Source organism: Myxocyprinus asiaticus, chromosome 9 (genome assembly GCF_019703515.2).
Source record: "Myxocyprinus asiaticus isolate MX2 ecotype Aquarium Trade chromosome 9, UBuf_Myxa_2, whole genome shotgun sequence".
NCBI classification, from domain to species: Eukaryota; Metazoa; Chordata; class Actinopteri; order Cypriniformes; family Catostomidae; genus Myxocyprinus; species Myxocyprinus asiaticus.
The window spans coordinates 51,502,995-51,521,263 of record NC_059352.1 but is presented as its reverse complement, the minus strand read 5'-3'; the positions used below and the strand labels follow the sequence as shown (position 1 = coordinate 51,521,263).

At 38.4% G+C, this 18,269-nt stretch overlaps 1 protein-coding gene across 4 annotated transcripts in view; it reads right to left on the bottom strand.

Moving 5' to 3' along the window:
- zeb2b (zinc finger E-box binding homeobox 2b) overlaps positions 1-18,269 on the bottom strand; it is a 94,817-nt gene that overhangs the window by 76,383 nt on the left and 165 nt on the right. For 2 of the 4 annotated variants that reach the window (XM_051706918.1, XM_051706920.1), the window contains exon 1: positions 16,904-18,242. In XM_051706918.1, the coding sequence (XP_051562878.1) occupies positions 16,904-17,123 (220 nt within the window). In that variant the 5' untranslated portion in view covers positions 17,124-18,242. Of the gene's footprint in view, positions 1-16,903; positions 18,244-18,269 lie in introns of those variants that run through there. The other 2 variants (XM_051706921.1, XM_051706919.1) reach the window with 2 other exon arrangements.

Genomic DNA, 18,269 nt, shown 5'->3' with positions numbered 1-18,269 from the left:
GTTTTGTTCTGAAAAAGGGGCTAAAATTACACTGTTGCATTTTCTCAGGTTCGGCAACATTTTAAATATTGACCAAAATTTGTTATTAAAAGTCACATGCAAGCAAACTGCCCCCTCATTGGTGAGTTTCCCAGGATTCAGCTCATACATTGATGAACTGGTTTAAACGATTTACTGGTAGAAATGTGTGAAGCGGTACACATTTTTGAGTATTGTTTATATTGCAGTTGTACAAAATGTTGCCTCATGGTACCGGATCAGATATTGCAATATAAATAGTCATTATCTGTCGCTCAGACGAAGGAGAGCTGTGTCAAATTTCCATCCTGGCTACTTATATCGGTCATTACACAGTAAAGCCACATACAGATGGTTAGAATGAAACTGGATGCACTAGTCTGGTGTTGTCTGTACAACTGTACTCAGAGACAGCTATCATTTAAAAAAATATTCCAGGTTCAATTCAAATTACGCTCAATTGTCATCATTTGTGGCATAATGTTGATTACCACAAAAAAATTAAATAAAATGGAGGTTACAGTGAGTCATTTACAATGGAAGTGAATGAGGTCAAATTATGGAGGGTTTAAAGGCAGAAATGTGAAGCTTATTATTTTGTGAAATTAGGGATGTCCCAAAACCATTTTTTGGAGAACGAGTACGAGTACCGATACTTTCTTTTTTGCTACTCGATGATACCGTGTCCGATATATATATATATATATATATATATTATTTTTTTTTTTTTTTTTTTACTGAACTCCATATCAACAATTTATTCAATTTTATAATCAAAATGGTGTTTAAATAAATGAATTAAAACTTTAATCAAATGAAAGTGTAAAAATTAACATTATATTGCATTATTTTTATCAGATGAAGTACTTTTATACAGAACCTCACAGCACAGTCCAAAATACAACAATGGAGATATTTTTGTCAAATAAAGTGCTGCATAATCGAGCATCACAGATGTGAGAATGCAATTGCTATTGATTTATAATTATTATTATTATTATTTGTAGTATTACAGTGAATATTACATAACTTTAAAGTAGTGATATATTTCTGTCATACATTTTTTATTTACACTGAGCTTTTATTTCGAAGAGTTTCTGTGTGATGACGGTAGATTTTCCATCCAGAAAAGCCAGTTGCTACATGACTCAGAGTGATTATTAACAGCAAAAGGCTGCTATTTAATTAAATAAATATGTAGTCTGTATGTGCTGCGTGCTACAAAGTGAATTAGCGCTCTGCTCGCTGTCATCTGCTACAAACAGACGTGTGATGCTCATGATGGTGTTTCCCGTGTATGAGTCAAGGATCTCTAAAAGGTTTGAACACTTTGTGTCTTTATGTCAACAACACCAGCTCCAAACATTCACAAGCACTCACATTTAAAGCGCACATCACATGCAAACTATATATTTATCTCATTAAATCGCAGCTTTCGTGGTTTAATAATCTCACTAGGACATAACGTGATTTTTATTTGCACAGTGAATGTTTAAGTAATGACATTCATGCGTCAGGTGGTATCAGTTTTAGGTATCAGACATGATTCGGATATCAGTATCAGTATCAGGACATCCCTACATAAAAGCACTTCCATTAATTCTTCTTTTAAAACTTGAGCATTATTGGAGCTGTAAAGTTGTTTAAATTGGTCGTTGTAAATCTGCATTTTGACCAATTACAGTGACAGATTTCTTCTCCAAATATCTGTCAGGTATACTCATGGTTATCTTTAGGTATATGAGTTGGTTTGTTGGTCCACGGGTCAGATTGCATTCTCTGCAAAAGCAAGAGTACGTTATGCATAAATGAACTGAACTAAGGACGAAAATGAACCAGGTTCCAAAACCAACGCTCCAAACCAGCCAGGTCTGAAAATGCCCATATTGTCACTGTGCTGAACCTGGACACACACTCTCTGTGTTTTAGATGTCATCATCGTCCAGTTTAAAAAAGTAAAGGAGAGCGTCATGTAAAACATGAGGTGGTTAATGTTCAGGTGAGTTAGAGGGAACTCTCCTCTCCTGCTCATGTAAGAGATGAATAAAACAGTAATAAAACTCCACAAAACTTGTCCTCTCTCTCCTCGTCTCCCTCTTTCTCCTCTCGGGGGATTTCAGGCTTTTTTTTTTTTTTTTTTTTTTTTTTTTTGTGATGAACTTGCCGAGCGCTTTGTAGTGCAGCAGAGACAGAACTGGAGCAGATATTCACTAAAACTTTCAACACTTCAGGATTATCTGCGCTCTCTAAAGCTCTTCCGTGGAAGAATATTCCAGAACATAATTGTGCAATATTTCCATGTCAAACACAAAGCGTTTCATCTTTCATTTGGCCAAACGACCTAACAGAAGCTCAGTGCTGTAATGCTTTCCACAAATGTAAGCTCCATTTCAATTCCACCCCGTGAGTGTGTGTTTAGAGTTGATGCTGTAGTGAAATACTCTTTGTCCAGAATGAAATGTTATACACACATACACACAAATATGCTTCACATTGGAGTCATGGCACAGTGAGTCGTGCATGTGCTCATTGGGAAGCAGGCTCGAGTCTGACCTGCATCATGTCTCAACCCAATTCTGAGCAATGAAAAGACCAGCTTAGACCAGCATGAACTTCCATTATGTTCAGAGAGGTCTATGCTGGTTTATGCTGGTCTCGTTGGTCCACCAGCTTTTTAACTGTAAAAAATAAAAATTTTCTGATGAAACTGGTTGATCAAGGACGTCTTGCTGGTTAAGCTACTGAAATTATTGCTTTTGTCAGCAGCATTACTATAAATTAAAAGGGAAAAATCTATATTTAAAAATAAACTACAAAAAAAAATATTACTCCACTAAAACGGTCAAAACCAGGCATGACATGATAAAGCCCCGCATGCTAAAACAAAATGTCTTTCATGTAAATCTTGTCTTAACCATCATCGACAAGCAACATACAATTGAGTCAGTCGTTTGGTTTCTATTTCTGAAAAATTGTGCTGGGTAGCCCCGCCCACTGTGAAATCTCATTGGTCAAAAATACCATTCAAATTTGCTGTATAGAGCGCAACAGTCAAGTTCCAGAAGTAAAAGTCCCATTCATTTTCTCCATGCATGAATTTATTTATTTATTTTTTTCTCCCCAATTTGGCAGGCCCAAATCCCACTACTTACTAGGCCCTCATGGTGGCGTGGTTACTCACCTTCAATCCGCGCATCTTATCCAGTGGCTCGTTGTGCATGACACCGCGGAGGCTCACAGCATGTGGAGGCCCATGCTACTCTCTGCGATCCACGCACAACTCACCACACACCCCATTTAGAGCAAGAACCACTAATCGCGACAACGAGGAGGTTACCCCAGGTGACTCTACCCTCCCTAGCAACCGGGCCAATTTGGTTGCTTAGGAGACCTGGCTGGAGTCACTCAGCACGCCCTGGATTCGAACTCACGACTCCAGGGGAGGTAGTCAGCGTCAATACTCGCTGAGCTACCCAGGCCCCCGTGTGAATTTATTATTAACAATAACTCATAAACCTTTAAAGACAGACCTACCGTGATCTCCGAGGTTGTTAATCCATGTTATATTCTTCTGTTGAAGACATCAGTCCACGTTAATTCAACTTGTTTTTAAAACAATTTGTTTAATAGCAGAATTCCTGGTGAAGAACTACACTACCAGTAATCCTAAAGAGAGATCTGCCAATCAGAGAGTTGTGTCAAAGAGCTCCGCCCACTCTCATGACGCACTGTGAATAATGCAATCACATCGTTCTCCCTACACATGGGATTGTAGTTCTGTATTAAGTACACAGTCTTGTATCTTTGTCTTTTTTGTCTGACTTTCAAATACTTTTTTGCATTAAACTAGTTTGTAATGTTGTGATTCACATCAGAGCTGGTTGGATTGGTTCATGGCGCACAACTCTTTTTATGAAGGATTTTATGGAATCCCTATGGAAAAAAAAAAAAATGAATGAGAAAAATACTTCCGGAACCAAGATGAAAAAGTGGGTTGTCACTGTTGCGCTTTATTAAACATTAAACACGTTCTGATTGGTTGTGATTGTGTTACATTGTATTTTCACTTTCAGCGTGATCAGACAAATTACTTCCTGTTGGAAGCTTGTCGCATTAAACAACATCTATTAAACAACATTCACATACAGTATTCCTGTGAAGAGTCCTGAAGTGTGTGAAATGTACAGAAACCTCTAAAGAGAGACAGAGAGAGAGAGACGCCTGTGTGTGTATGTTCTCTTGACTTTACACGCATAACACTGCGACTTGACGTGCTCAGACTCTCACACCTCTGCACACACAAATACACATGACAAAACACTCTGTGACCCCAAACACCCAGAATACACACGCATTATCAGCGCTGTCTCTCCCTCTCGGCCTGTCTGTCCCTCTGCTGTCAGCTTCTTGCAGCTTGACGGAGTTTATTTGATGTAAGTACCTAGAGGGGATGTCCTCCGACTGATGAACACTTATGTCAAGTCGATTTTGCATCGTCGGAAAAAGGTAACCTCTGCGTTGGACAGGGAACTCACACACACACACACACACACACACACACACACACACAAGGTTAAAGTGACGGGGAGTCCGTTTGTGCACGCTAATTGCGGATGAGACTGTCTGCTATTGTAAGGGAACTGAAAAGGGAGAAATGAATATTTCATTACTTTAATTACTGAGAGAAACGCTTTCACCGGCTGGCCCTACACTAATTATGAGCACTGATAACGTTTTTGAAGTGTGACTGCTGCATAACAGACTTAAAGAGACTCATCCATCGTAGAAAAACATGAATAACTTACATAAACCATCATGTCACTGCTTCATTCCCATATAGGAAAGAATAAACACAAACAAAATCTCTTTAATGTCTCAGTTGTTTCTCCAAGACATCAGAGATTAAATGGAGACTATTGCTGAAGTATCATGCTTCTCTACAGAAAAAGACTCCTGTAATCTTACACGTGTCACTTCTAGAGTTTCAAAAGAGATCTCAATAATGTCTCAAACTGTGCTCAGATTGCCCAAGATACCAAAGTTAGAATATGAATATGAACTCAAACATTGGTTGCACTTTATTTTAAGGTACGTGTACTTTCAGTATACTTACAGTGTACATACCCAAGAAAATACTGATTAATATAAGGTAACTACATGTTCTTAATATGGATTAAGGTTAGGGTTAGTTACTGTAGTTGTTGTAATTATATAGTACGTAAATGTAGAACACTACTGTAAAATAAAGTGCTATGCAAACATTTCTCATAAAATTCTTCCGAGAGCATATGATCTGAGCTATGCTATCCACATTCATTTTATAGCTCTGGACTCACTATATGACAACAAATGTCTCATTTGTATGTAATTTTATTTCTCCCTGGGAATTTTAGAAGAAACATCCATGACAAAGTCGATAAACGAATAAAAAAAAAAAAAGTGTTGAAAGATCAACCTTTGAGCAATATGATTTGCTTTAAATGAATGTTAATTTTTTGGGGGCCTGGGTAGCTCAGCGAGTAAAGACGCTGACTACCACACCTGGAGTCGTGAGTTCGAATCCAGGGCGTGCTGAGTGACTCCAGCCAGGTCTCCTAAGCAATCAAATTGGCCCGGTTGCTAGGGAGGGTAGAGTCACTTGGGAGGGGTAACCTACTCGCGGTTGCTATAATGTGGTTCTTGCTCTCGGTGGGGCGCGTGGTGAGTTGTGCGTGGATGCCGCGGAGAATAGTGTGAAGCCTCCACACGCGCTACGTCTCCGTGGTAACGCGCTCAACAAGCCACGTGATAAGATGCGCGGATTGATGGTCTCAGACTTGGAGGCAACTGAGATTCGTCCTCCGCCACCCGGATTGAGGCGAGTCACTACACTCTACGAGGAATTAGAGCACATTGGGAATTGGGCATTCCCAACTGGGGAGAAAAAGGGGAGAAAAAATAAATAAAAAATCATTTTGTTAAGGGTTTATATTGGGATTCATTGATGGCTTGTAAGTAATTTACAAACGCTTTTTGAATCAATGATATGCAGTTATAACAACATGAAAAAAGTGTGACTTACTATACATGCAATACTTGCCAACTAGTGAACATTTGAACTTACATGTTATAAATGCTTAATAAATCACTTATTCATACCTTATTAATCAAAAACATAAAATGTCCTAATTTATTATTTTTGTCAGCAAAAGTTCATTATAGTGAGATTATAAAGAGGGATTATGACATTTTGCAACAGTCCACTTTGTGTTTATTCACATTACTGTAATGTCTTGACTCACTTGTGTTGTCACTCTCTGTCACGTTAATGTCAAAAGAATGGTGCTACTCCGAGTGCTGTCCCAATTTAACTAGTCCTAGTTACCTAAAGTCCTCTGTGAAAACACTTTTCAGGTCTTTATGCCCATTCACAGTGTATATCATATAATAAAGCCTCATGACCATTAAACCATACTGAACTTAATGTAAATAGGTTTCTAATGTTGGCAACTCCTTACTAAATACTTCATTATTGTCCACTTTACATTAAGACACATTTTCATAGGTTACTAATGTTGAATAAATACATGTTCTAAAGCATTTATAGCAAGAGGTAAAATGGCTCACTGTTTGGCAGGCATGAAAGTCACCCTTCTTATAACAGTATATTAATGATTTATAATGTGTTTATAAATTAATTATAACTCATTAATGAACCCCTTTATAAGCCATTAATGAAGGGAACATTGATATATAGTGTTACTTAAAATTTCCTTCTGGGATTAGAGTGAAAATACACACACATTCACATTCATCTAGGTTAACTATAACAGGTGCGGGCCGAACACAACACACATACAGATGCAGGCAGGTAAAGGCTCTGAACTGCCGCCGCAGGGCTCGTCCAGTGCATTTGCGTCTGGGAAAGGCTGAGGACACGCTGTCGGTATGATTAGCCGGCTTCTACCTGAGGAGGTGTTTGTTTGACATTTGTGTGTGACAGCGGCGAGACGTCGCTTTGACGGGCGCTGCAGCACAAAGGTTTATACACAGTCAGACTCCATTAACAACAACACACACACAAAACTGTGTGTGTGTGTGTGTGTGTGTGTGTGTGTGTTTCTCCAGCTCTCCTTGGCACACTTTTACCTAAGGTTAAAGCAACCGTCCAACACGGCAATTTCAACAATTTTCTGTGCTGTGCTGATGGAGTTCATTAAAACACTCGATACAGAAGCAACTCTCACACATCAAACATCTCGAAAACTGGACTTCTCTACTACTGAAGCCTCATGAACAGATGAAGGTCGATATGATGGTGTAATAATCTTCATTTCACTTATGAAGATAAATGAATTGAAATATAAAAGTATTTTTGTATGTGTGTGTGTCCTGACGTCATGATGTGACAAATGCACATCTCTTATTGATTGTTTGAAGCACATGACCTTGCCAGAAGAGAACCAACATCTTCAAAAAGAACAACGTCTCTGTGTTCGATGTTTTGCAAACCCAATCCTTGAAAAAGGGAGTTTACATAAGGGATATCTACTGTATAATATATACTACTTATTTATTACATGGCTTTCTGATTGTGATTGGACAAAAACAGCATTCTGCGATCAAATATTTGTGCATAATGACTCTCAACTGTATAATTGATCAAATAACACAATCATCTGAACTCAAATCATTATTTCATGTCCATTTATTTATTTATTGTACGTTTTGCTTCTTTGTGGTGGCCCTGATCACCCTGTTAGTGTTTATTTTGTGATAAAGTCCACTGTACATTATCATTTACATATATATATATATATATATATATATATATATATATATATATATATATATATATATATATATATATATATAAATGATTGAATTGATGTCAGATAATTGAGTAAATTGATCTCCAAGTGCCAGCTTGAAAAATTCAGTGTTAGTTCTTAATTTTACTTATTCCAAAATCTACCGGAAGCCTTTGGCCACGTCCACACTAATAATGTTTAGTTTGAAAATGCATTGATTTCCATACGTTTATGTGAAACGGAGCGAAAACGCTCTCCATTACCGCATACTTTGGAAATTGATGACTTGATGAATGGAGTCTGATGTTTCAGACTTATTGATTAGTGAGGATGTGGCCTTTGACTTTAAATTCAAGCTGAAATCAGCATTTGAATCACCTTAAAATACTAATAAAATAAGAATTCTTTCTTTCTCTCTCTTCAACTGAATGTGGCCATCAAACTCATTGTGTTAATTTATACAGCACAAACCTGCAGCACACGAATTGCTTGTCCAAATGAAGACACATACGCGTGTGTTTTCACACCTGAGCGGCACACGAGTGGCAGTCACACCAGCCCTTCCTGCAAATGAACATGTTGACACCTGAGAATATTTTTTGCCTGCATTATTATGATGCGCAAACAGAGACAATGAGAAACGGATCATGTCTGAGATCTGAAATGAGCCGTGATAATTCGAGGAGCTTCGAGTCTGATGCATGAAACTCTGTGGCCTGAGATCATCAACACAATACACACACACAATCACATGGCCGACCAGACCGACGCTACAGTGCAGATGGTATGACAAAAAGCTTCATATAAAGTGATCTGTCTACAGACATGAGGTGAGATGTAAAACTCTTCTACCAACACAATCTGGCTCACATCTTTGTACCGGCCCTTTAAACCTTTTCAAAACAACAACTCACAATGGACAACAAAGTGAAAGCTAGACAGCTCAAAACAATATCATTCCTATTACAATAAACAAATATGTGTAGCCTTCAAGCACAAATTCAGTTAACAGACACCCTGTTTCTAATTCTACCATGGTCCACTGCGACTCCACACACTTTATTTTCCTTGTCCATTTGAAATAAAACGATTTGTGAATTGATTGCTATGAACTTCATTTGTCGGTAACACTTTACAAGAAGGTTGTATATGTTAACACAATTGTTAACATGAACTAACAATGAATAACACTTTTACAGTACTTAGCATTTAGTATCTTGGTTAATGTTAATTTCTACATATACTAATACATTTTGTTTACATTAAAAGGTGTATATGTCAGTATTAGTTAATACAATATGAACTGTCATTGAGCGTGTTTACATGCACATTCTTTTTTTTCCTCCCTAATTTGGAATGCCCAATTCCCAGTGCGCTCTTAGTCCTCATGGTGGCGTAGTGACTCAATCCGGGTGGTGGAGGATGAATCTCAGTTGCCTCCATCAATCACGAGTCTTATCATGTGGCTTATTGAGCGCGTTACCGCGGAGACGTAGCGCGTGTGGCTTCATGCTATTCTCCGCGACATCCACGCACAACTCACCACACACCCCACTGAGAGCAAGAACCACATTATAGCGACCACGAGGAGGTTACCCCATGTGACTCTATCCTCCCTAGCAACCGGGCCAATTTGGTTGCTTAGGAGACCTGGCTGGAGTCTCTCAGTGCACACCCTGGATTCAAACTTGCGACTCCAGGGGTGGTAGTCAGCGTCTTTACTCGCTGAGCTACCCAGACCACCCTACATGCACATTCTTAGACTGATTATGCTTAGTAAGCCGACAACGTGTGTGGTCATGTAAACGCATTAAACGACATTCCTTTTTCAGTGTAAGGTCATAAAAAGCTTAAGAATAAACCGATCGACATGGTAGATATTTGCCCATTGCATCGATTTTGCGTTGCATGTAAACACCTTTACTCATCCAGTTGTACGCAATCGTTGTGCACATGCCTCTTCAAGGTTCAACGTCAAAAGCATAGAATAACAAATCTTACGTAAACGCCGTGTTCTTGCTTTGTCAGATTTGTAAAATAAGCTGATTTTGGGGAGTTATCAGTGTATTGGTGTGCATGTAAATGGGCTCAATGTCGATTATGAAATTTGGTGGATGATTAATTGTCATACAAATAATTGCAATGAACACTTTAATTGTTTTTAATTGCCAATTAATTGTCATATAAATGTTCTTAAGCTGTACGTGTGATTACATACACCTGTGCATTGAATCATATTTAACTTGGAATCATAAACAAAAACATGGACGTATGATTTTCTTTAAGGCTTTATAGAAATCTTGCACAGGTGCAGAATGACCCGAAAAATAATTTTAATATGTCCAAATATTAAAATGTGTGTCTCTTTTTGGTCAACTAACACGATCAAACAATGACCAATAGTATTTTGATGTAATAACATTAAGCAAGATTAATAAATGGTATAATAAATAAAAAAATAAAAATCATTGTTAGTTCATGATCCATTATGCATGTAATAATGTTTACCAATAAAACTGTATGTAACTTCTTACATAAATCCTTACATAAAAGCTTGTGAAGGCATAAAGAAGCTAAATACAACTACTTTAGATGTTAAAATATGTTCTCAAAACTAACAGCAAGACTCACAAACAAACAGAGATGTGATATATTTATTTGTGTTCAGTTATTTAGTAACTTAAGTCAGTTATGTCATTGTTCAGCTAACAAGTCAGTGGAAACTCAGGCTGCTTCTGAGAGATTCATCAGCTTTTCTTGTCTCAGAGCTGTGAAGAAAAGAGGCAAACTCTTTCCTGTTAGTTAGTGTGTGACAGACAATGAACTCTGATTACACACCTCACAAGATAATCGAAATAGCTCAAGTACACAACGACATCACTTCCCGTAGAATAGGTACAGTTTCAGTATCCAGATCTGACCACAATTTGTGAAAAATCCCTCATGTCATCTCTTTAATATTTAAATGGTTTCACCGAGTTCACATTGAGATGAAATGAAGAGGAATTTGAGTCTCTCCTGAGGAAAAAGAGCCTCACATGTGTCTCCTATAGAGTTTCAGGAGAGATCTCAACAATGTCTCAGATTTGATGCAATCTCAAACATTTCTTAGCAAATTCATCCAAGAGCAAATGATCTGATCGATCCAAAGAATCCACGATTATTTTGACAGCGCTTTACTCTTACTGAATGTGAACGATTGATTCATTTGTGTCTATTGTTTCTCATTTCAACTATACCTTGCCTCATTATGTTTGTTCCATGGAAATCGAACTTATGACGTTGGCGTTGCAAGCGCAGTGCTCTTCATTTTGTGATGAAATGGTAAAGTCCTGGTGGACTGTAAAGTCTTCAACCTCACACCAATAAAAGACTGCTTTAGCGAACTAACTCTCTCTCTCGCATAGTGTCCAAAGGTGTTTGCTGAAGTAAATCGGGACAAATCCAACAGTCTGATAATCTCTTCGCTGAAAGTTCTGAAGGAGAAATGTGTTTGTGTAATTTTCATCACATGACGTCTCCAGAGGTGGAGCAGCTCTTTGGATTTAAACTGCCGTCTCTTTACAGACAAAATAATCTGCACGAATCCAGATATGAACACCCTTCAATCTGTGCTAAGGAGATGGCACCTTTAACATATAAAAATAATAATCATATATATATATATATATATATATAAGATACAATGAAAAAAAAATTAAACTTCATATTAATTATGCACTCAGTGTTGAACACAAGCTCAAGTGACATGCTGTCGATTCCCACTGATAAATAATGTTGACTCATCCACCAGTTTGTTAAAACAAGCCAAAAATACTTGACAGAAATGCATTTCGTACGTTCGATGCTTCTGATAGAGCTTTCAATAGCTTAAATATTTAACCATAAATATTCATTCTCAAAAAAAAATTAAGGTATTTTTTGAGATACAAGGCTTGTCACTGGGGTGGTACCCCCAAAGGGACCTTTTTTGTACCACTGTTACCCTCATTTTGGGTACATAATTGTAGCCTAAGGACCTACTGTGAACCTTTAAATGTAAACCTTAAATGCATATGTTTTGTTCCTCTGGGAACATATAATATACCATTTTGTCTTCATAAGGGTACAAATATGTACCCAAAACAAGGGTACCACACCAATGTCAGCCTTTGAGTATGTTTAAGTGTTTTTGTCTTCTACTATAAAATCATGCAAACTGTATTGAGGTGTCCACGCTACTATTTAAACAAGAGGCAAAATGAGAGCCATTACACTATATAAACGCACACACACACACATACACACCTGTTCCAAGCTATTCTAGCGTCTTAAAGTTGTGCCTCACAGGGATGATTTTTTCTTAAGTGTGAAAGTGTACAGCCATGAATAGAGTGAGCATGCCACTGCGTAACACTATCTGTGTGTGTGTCTGTGGGGGGGGGGAGTAAGGGCCGTAACCAGGGGAGGCCCAACAAACATTCAAAAACACCTCAGTTATTTTGCTCTTGACACCCACCCTCTTCTGTCTCTGTCTCTCTTTCTGTTTCTCTCTCCTCTGTCACTCTTCCCCCTTTTCATGCACTTTTCTGAAGCTGAATGCAAATGCTGTGCACTGGCAGAGAGAGAGAAAGAGAGCGAGAGAGAGAGAGAGAGAGAGAGGGCTGGGTTGTGATTAAGGAGAAAGGGCCGGGGTCTTTGTTCGGCCCTCGGGGGATGTTTACCGGTGGAGACGCGGTGGATGTGATATGAAAGGCAGTCGGGTCAGTGGTGATGTGAGTGAAAGTGAAGTCACACCTAAGGCATTTCCACAGAGCTCTGGGTCGAGTGTGTGTGTGAGTGTGTGTATGTGTGTGTGAGTGTGTGTGGGGGGGGGGGGGGGGGGGGGGTCTCACTCTGTGTGCAATCCACCTACCGACCCCCCTCCCCCCCAATCCTCTGTTATTGCAAAAATATGTTCACATGCAAGAACGCACGAGAAACGACAGATAAATGCGACTGGAAACACTGCAGAAAGTAAACATTTAAAAGCATTTCATAAATCTATTTCTATCAGATCTGGCGCTTATGAATGACTGTCATTGGTGTAAGTTAATGCAAATAAGTTCAATTAGTCATGTTAAATACTATTTTTGCCTTGGATAATATCAATTCAGTTCAGTTCTGCACTGTTTTTGTTTGTTTTTTCTTGGGGGGGGGGGGGTGTGCTGGGGATCTGTGAAATTCATAATGATGTGGATTTTCTCACTTAAATATACTACTTAAATATATTTCCTTTTTCTTCCATTAGAGCTTAACTTGAGTATACAACACAGAATATTCCTATTCATTCATTTGGAATCTGTGGATTTTTTCTCATATTTTCCACACTGTCTTTTTGTCATGATTTTAATATGGTAAAATGTGTTAAATAAAGCTAAATGAAGAGTACAGCACTGTTGCTGTCTGTAAGTATCATCAGATTAGCCAAAATATTTAATAAATGAATGTACAATGGGTGGTAGGGATGCGAATTTGTGAAAAACAGTCGTCCTTGAAGTTCTGTGAAAATCTAGAGTTTTGCGTGGGTGATGTACATTTTTAAGTTACCTTGCAAAACATTTTTAACAATGAGTAAAAATAACCAAAACTAAGAAAACTGAAGTAAATAAAAAAGTACAGAATGTTCAATAAGTGTGTAATAATTTAAAGATATTGTTTTTATATTAATGTTTATCAGTCCTAAATGTTTGTAATATTGTGATCAGCTTTTAAAACAACACATAAACTGTCAAAAATGTTACAAAACCTGTGCAAAAAATGTGTTAATTAGATTTGTGAGTACTACCTTCTTACTGGTAGCTGCAAGATTAGCGAAATATATTATAATTAATCCATGCAAAGGGCAGGGAGCATGCGTAGATATTTGTGAACGACAGCCGTTCTTGAAATCAGTTTTGTGGCCACAGATTCCGTAGGCCTGCACATTTTTATGTTACCTGACAAAACTTATTTTAAATTGTTAAAAAAAAAACATAAAAAAGTATAAAGTTTTTAATTAGTGTGTGATATTATTTCTGTATAAATTGTTTGTAAGTCCTGAATGTTTGGAACATTGTGATCGTCTTTTACAGCAACCTAAAAACTGTCATAAACCATTCCAAAACCAGAGAAAATTCACTGTGGGAAAGATAATCCCCTACATCTTTGCACCGGACATATTTGCTTTGCCTTATATGTGCTGATGAATTCAGTTTCTCTGCTAAATGAATCCTGCAAAATTATTGAAACGAAGGAAACGGCATCACAAACCAATTGCAAAAAAAAAAAAAAAAAATGGTTGTTTTAACACTGACTAATCTTTAATTCGCTGTTCACTGATCAACTCCTCCACTTTCAGACTCTCCTACACAACAGCAGTGTAACATCTCTATTTTAAAGAGCATTGATAACACAGTATTAATCACACACACCAGAGTTAAAAATGAGGCCAGAAATGTTGTGTGAACTGGCGAGAGATCAGAGTTTACACTTCTTCTAAAACTCTAAAATCTGAAGTCTCAGGGGTTTTCTTTCCGTGTGAGAAAAGCATGCAAAGGTACACGCTCACGCTCTGTTCACCTTACGCACATGTAAATGACACATATTAGAGCTGACAATCAGCTGTGAGCGGCCCCGCTCCTCCCAAACGCGCGACACGGAGGAGGGGCCGCGCAGCATAATGGGGGCACAGAAACAGTTTAGATGGGGTGGAATCTGCCATTGTTGGGGATGAAAGAGCAGCCCGGTCGAAAGAATCGCCCCCTCCTAATTCAGCGGCGAAGGCTCAGCTGCCATAATCAAACACAGAGACTTCTCCTCTCGTCCACAGAGGAGCGTTTCCAAACCTGAATTGATGTAATCAATCTGCCTGAGCGAGAGCATCGCCCGTTGAATGGACCAGCATGTCTTTGTGCTGCGGGAAACGTGTGAAAATATGCGTCTCGGGACGACCCACGGCAGTCATCTGCTCGGGGCGAGGTGGGCTCTTCCTGTCGCTTTAGAGCCTGGATTTGTGAAAGACTTCCTGTAGGTGCAGAAAACACTTTACGAGTGACCTCTGACATCTACACGTCATATTTAGAGCTACAAATGTACACGCATGAAAACTACTCCACAAACACTACAAGTATTTTGTACAGCAAAATGGTGTAAAATAAAAACAAAGGCCCAAAATAAAGCACCTCAGAGACTCTGGGAACCTCAGAACAGCTGTATCACATAAACACAAAACACACAGAGCGAAACCTTCGCAGCTGGACAGAACTTCAACACCTGGAGAAAAAGACGGACACAGCAGCGTTCTTCGGAGTGCCGTCAGAGATCCGGTTCAGCTCAGAGTTTTCGTTTTATGTGACATGTTTGCCTGCAAAATCACAATTTATCTCGGTATTTTGAACCTGGACTAAAAGTTATTTTCCAGTCGGATCACATTCACACACACACACATAGAAGATTATTTTCCAGTGAAATGCCCTTTTTGGTGATGAATAATTAAGGGATACATGGATACTGTGTATATAGTTACATTTCTACATTTTTGAATAGATTATCTCTGTCAAATGTTTGGGACCTTGCACACCTGAGTTCACCTGATTTCCGCAGGTGTGCAAGAACACACATACGCAGATACATTTCACTCTCATTTCTAAACTCGAATCCACAGTCATCCAACATCACTGAATATTTCATCTGCGCCCTCATTTTGAAATGTCTGTCACTTCATATCAGGACAAATTTCTTTCTTTCACTGGTGAATTTTTAAAAAAAAAAAAAAAATTTTTTTTGCTAGTAACCTTAAACAATTCATTTTATACTATCATGCACCCTAATAAACATGAGCATTCATGAGCTTTCCAAAATAATCAACTCAGAACTAAACAGCACATATGCATATCTCAGAACCGACTTCATTTTCATGCATCTAAAATATAAACGCACGTGCATGCTTTAAAATGGAATTAAATTATGAAGTGTTATTAGTAATTAAATGCGAAAAAATCTCCATCCGAAGACTGGAACAACAGAATTATGCATCTGAACGGAAGTGCAGTAGGTTTATTTATTTTTTTTTAAACTTTAGTGCTTGAAGAGACTCGTGAGGGTGAAATATTGATTTTAGCGGATCGATATGAAACATTTCATAAAGGGAGAGGAAGAGAGAGTATAACTGATGTGAGTTCGCAGCGTTTAATCCGCGTGAAACAGAGGAATTAAAAACTCAAATTTACATACAAATGTGCAGCACACCCCCGGCGGCATCTGAACCAACAAACGCAAACACGAACTAACGCACGATTTTAAATGCAACCCATCCTACAAACCGGCATCGTTTGTGGTTAAATGCTGTGTTTAGTTTACATGATGAACTGTACTGTTTATATGCATATGTAAAACGCCCAAACGCCCCCATCAAACATGCACAAACACTAACTTGGCATGCATTCAACTGCGTTACCACACACACTGATTCATCTGAAAAATAAATAAGTTTATCAAACTAAACTGTGCAGCAGAATGCACAAAAGAAGCATTAATGCAAAACTATGTTTTGTATTATTTTATTGCATGTGTGCGTTTATTTCAAAAGGCATTTGTGTGTCATTTATTGCGACACTGCCTTATTAAACCCACCCCACACAGAAACACAAAACAAGCAAAACACCACAATAAATGACCTCTGATTCCTGCATCTGAGAATGAATGAAAATAATGCCCTGACACTGACTACATTCAAGAGCGCTGTATCTGTGTGTTTGCATTGTCAGCGGCTTGTTGAACAATTTGAAACGTAAAGACTCCGCATGCATCAAACACGAGCGCGTATAACGGTGCAGAGAATTTACGCACAAACTTTCATTCCCAAACTTGTGCTGAAAGGGACAGAAAAAAAAAAAGCTAAAAAAAAGACAAGCAATGGCCTTTGTTTACAACACCCCTAGTTAAGTCCAATTTCTACTTGCGCTCTATTTTATTTACTCCCAACAGGAGGCACAAACTGGAGGTCTGATCTCTTTCTCTCTCTCTGTCCCGTGCAAAGCGCATCCATGCGCACCGCGCTCGCTCCGCGCCAGGACACTTTTCCAAGCAGCTCTTACCGTTTTTCCTCCGCGGGTTGGCTTGTTTTCGCCTCTTACACCGGGGGCCATCCGCCATGATCAGCTCCCGCATTGATAACCGTAGATCAGATGGCAGTTTGCATGGACTCAGAGCCGAACCAACACAATGTTGTGGGAGAGACGAGCGGTGCAACGCTTCCTCTGGCAGCCCATCAGCCCGAGCAGACGAACAGAAAGACAGAGAAACACACGGGCACATGAGTGAGTGAGGCTGTTAAGAGGCTCTGATATCATTCTGTGAGGGCGCAGCTTTCCCGTGACCATGCATCTGATCACCGGATAGCATCGGAAACGAGCACCGACTGTTAGACGGATGTATTTGCTTATGGACTTAATAAACATGCAGTTTTATTGTGCATATTCATAGTCAAAAGGGTGACGTGTGTCCTGTTGCTCTATGGTCTCTAAACAGCAAAAGCTGAATAATAGTGAGTCTTAAAGATCCGAGTCTGGATTACATATTTGACATGTTGCATGTATATACAGTAAAGGCAGTTTTACTTTAACAGCGCGTGCACTCATTTGATTTTAGCTCAATTTGGAGTGTTTTTATTTATTATAGCAAATGTGTCGCATAGCTAATAAAAAGAGCAGATTTGCCAGGTTGCATTAATTTACATTTTAAGCAAAAATATATAATAAAAAAAAAATAAAAACAAAAACAAATCAGCAGTCATTATTTTGGAGAGGAAAAAAAAAAAAAAAAAAAAACTCCTATTGCCTTTCCTGACTTTTTTAGACTGGTTTAATTCTTGCTGGAAATATTGGTGCATACATAAACTTAAAATTTAGCTGGAAAGCCGATATTCATAATGTTTGACGATCAACATATATTCGCCCTCTGATTAAATGATCGCAGCTCAAATAAAACGCATTCAGATAAAATCTTAGAATCAAATACTCTGAAAATCGCACTAATCTGGATGCAAACAGCATAAATACAGTTATTTTCCATTTTATTAACTTTGCATTAAACTACATTTTATATATATATATATATATTCTTTTTAGTTAAAAAATCTCAATAAAAGTGTTGCGTCGCTGGAATAATATTCTCCATCACTGACTGCATCCGTCGTATCATGCAGAACATAACAGGAAAATAAACACATTTTATGCCTAAAAGCTTTAAAATCGTGTGTGGTTGAAATATGAAGTGCTGAAGTATTCTAAAATAAAATATCAGTTTTGAAGGAGTTCACCCTGTCGCTCAGCGCACCTGCACAGGTGAACGCAAAGGTAAGAGGAAAATACCCACACACCTTTGCGTTTGACTCTCACCCAGAGCATCCTGATTCCAGCAGATATATTTCTATTTTAAAGATGACATGAATGTAAATGAGTG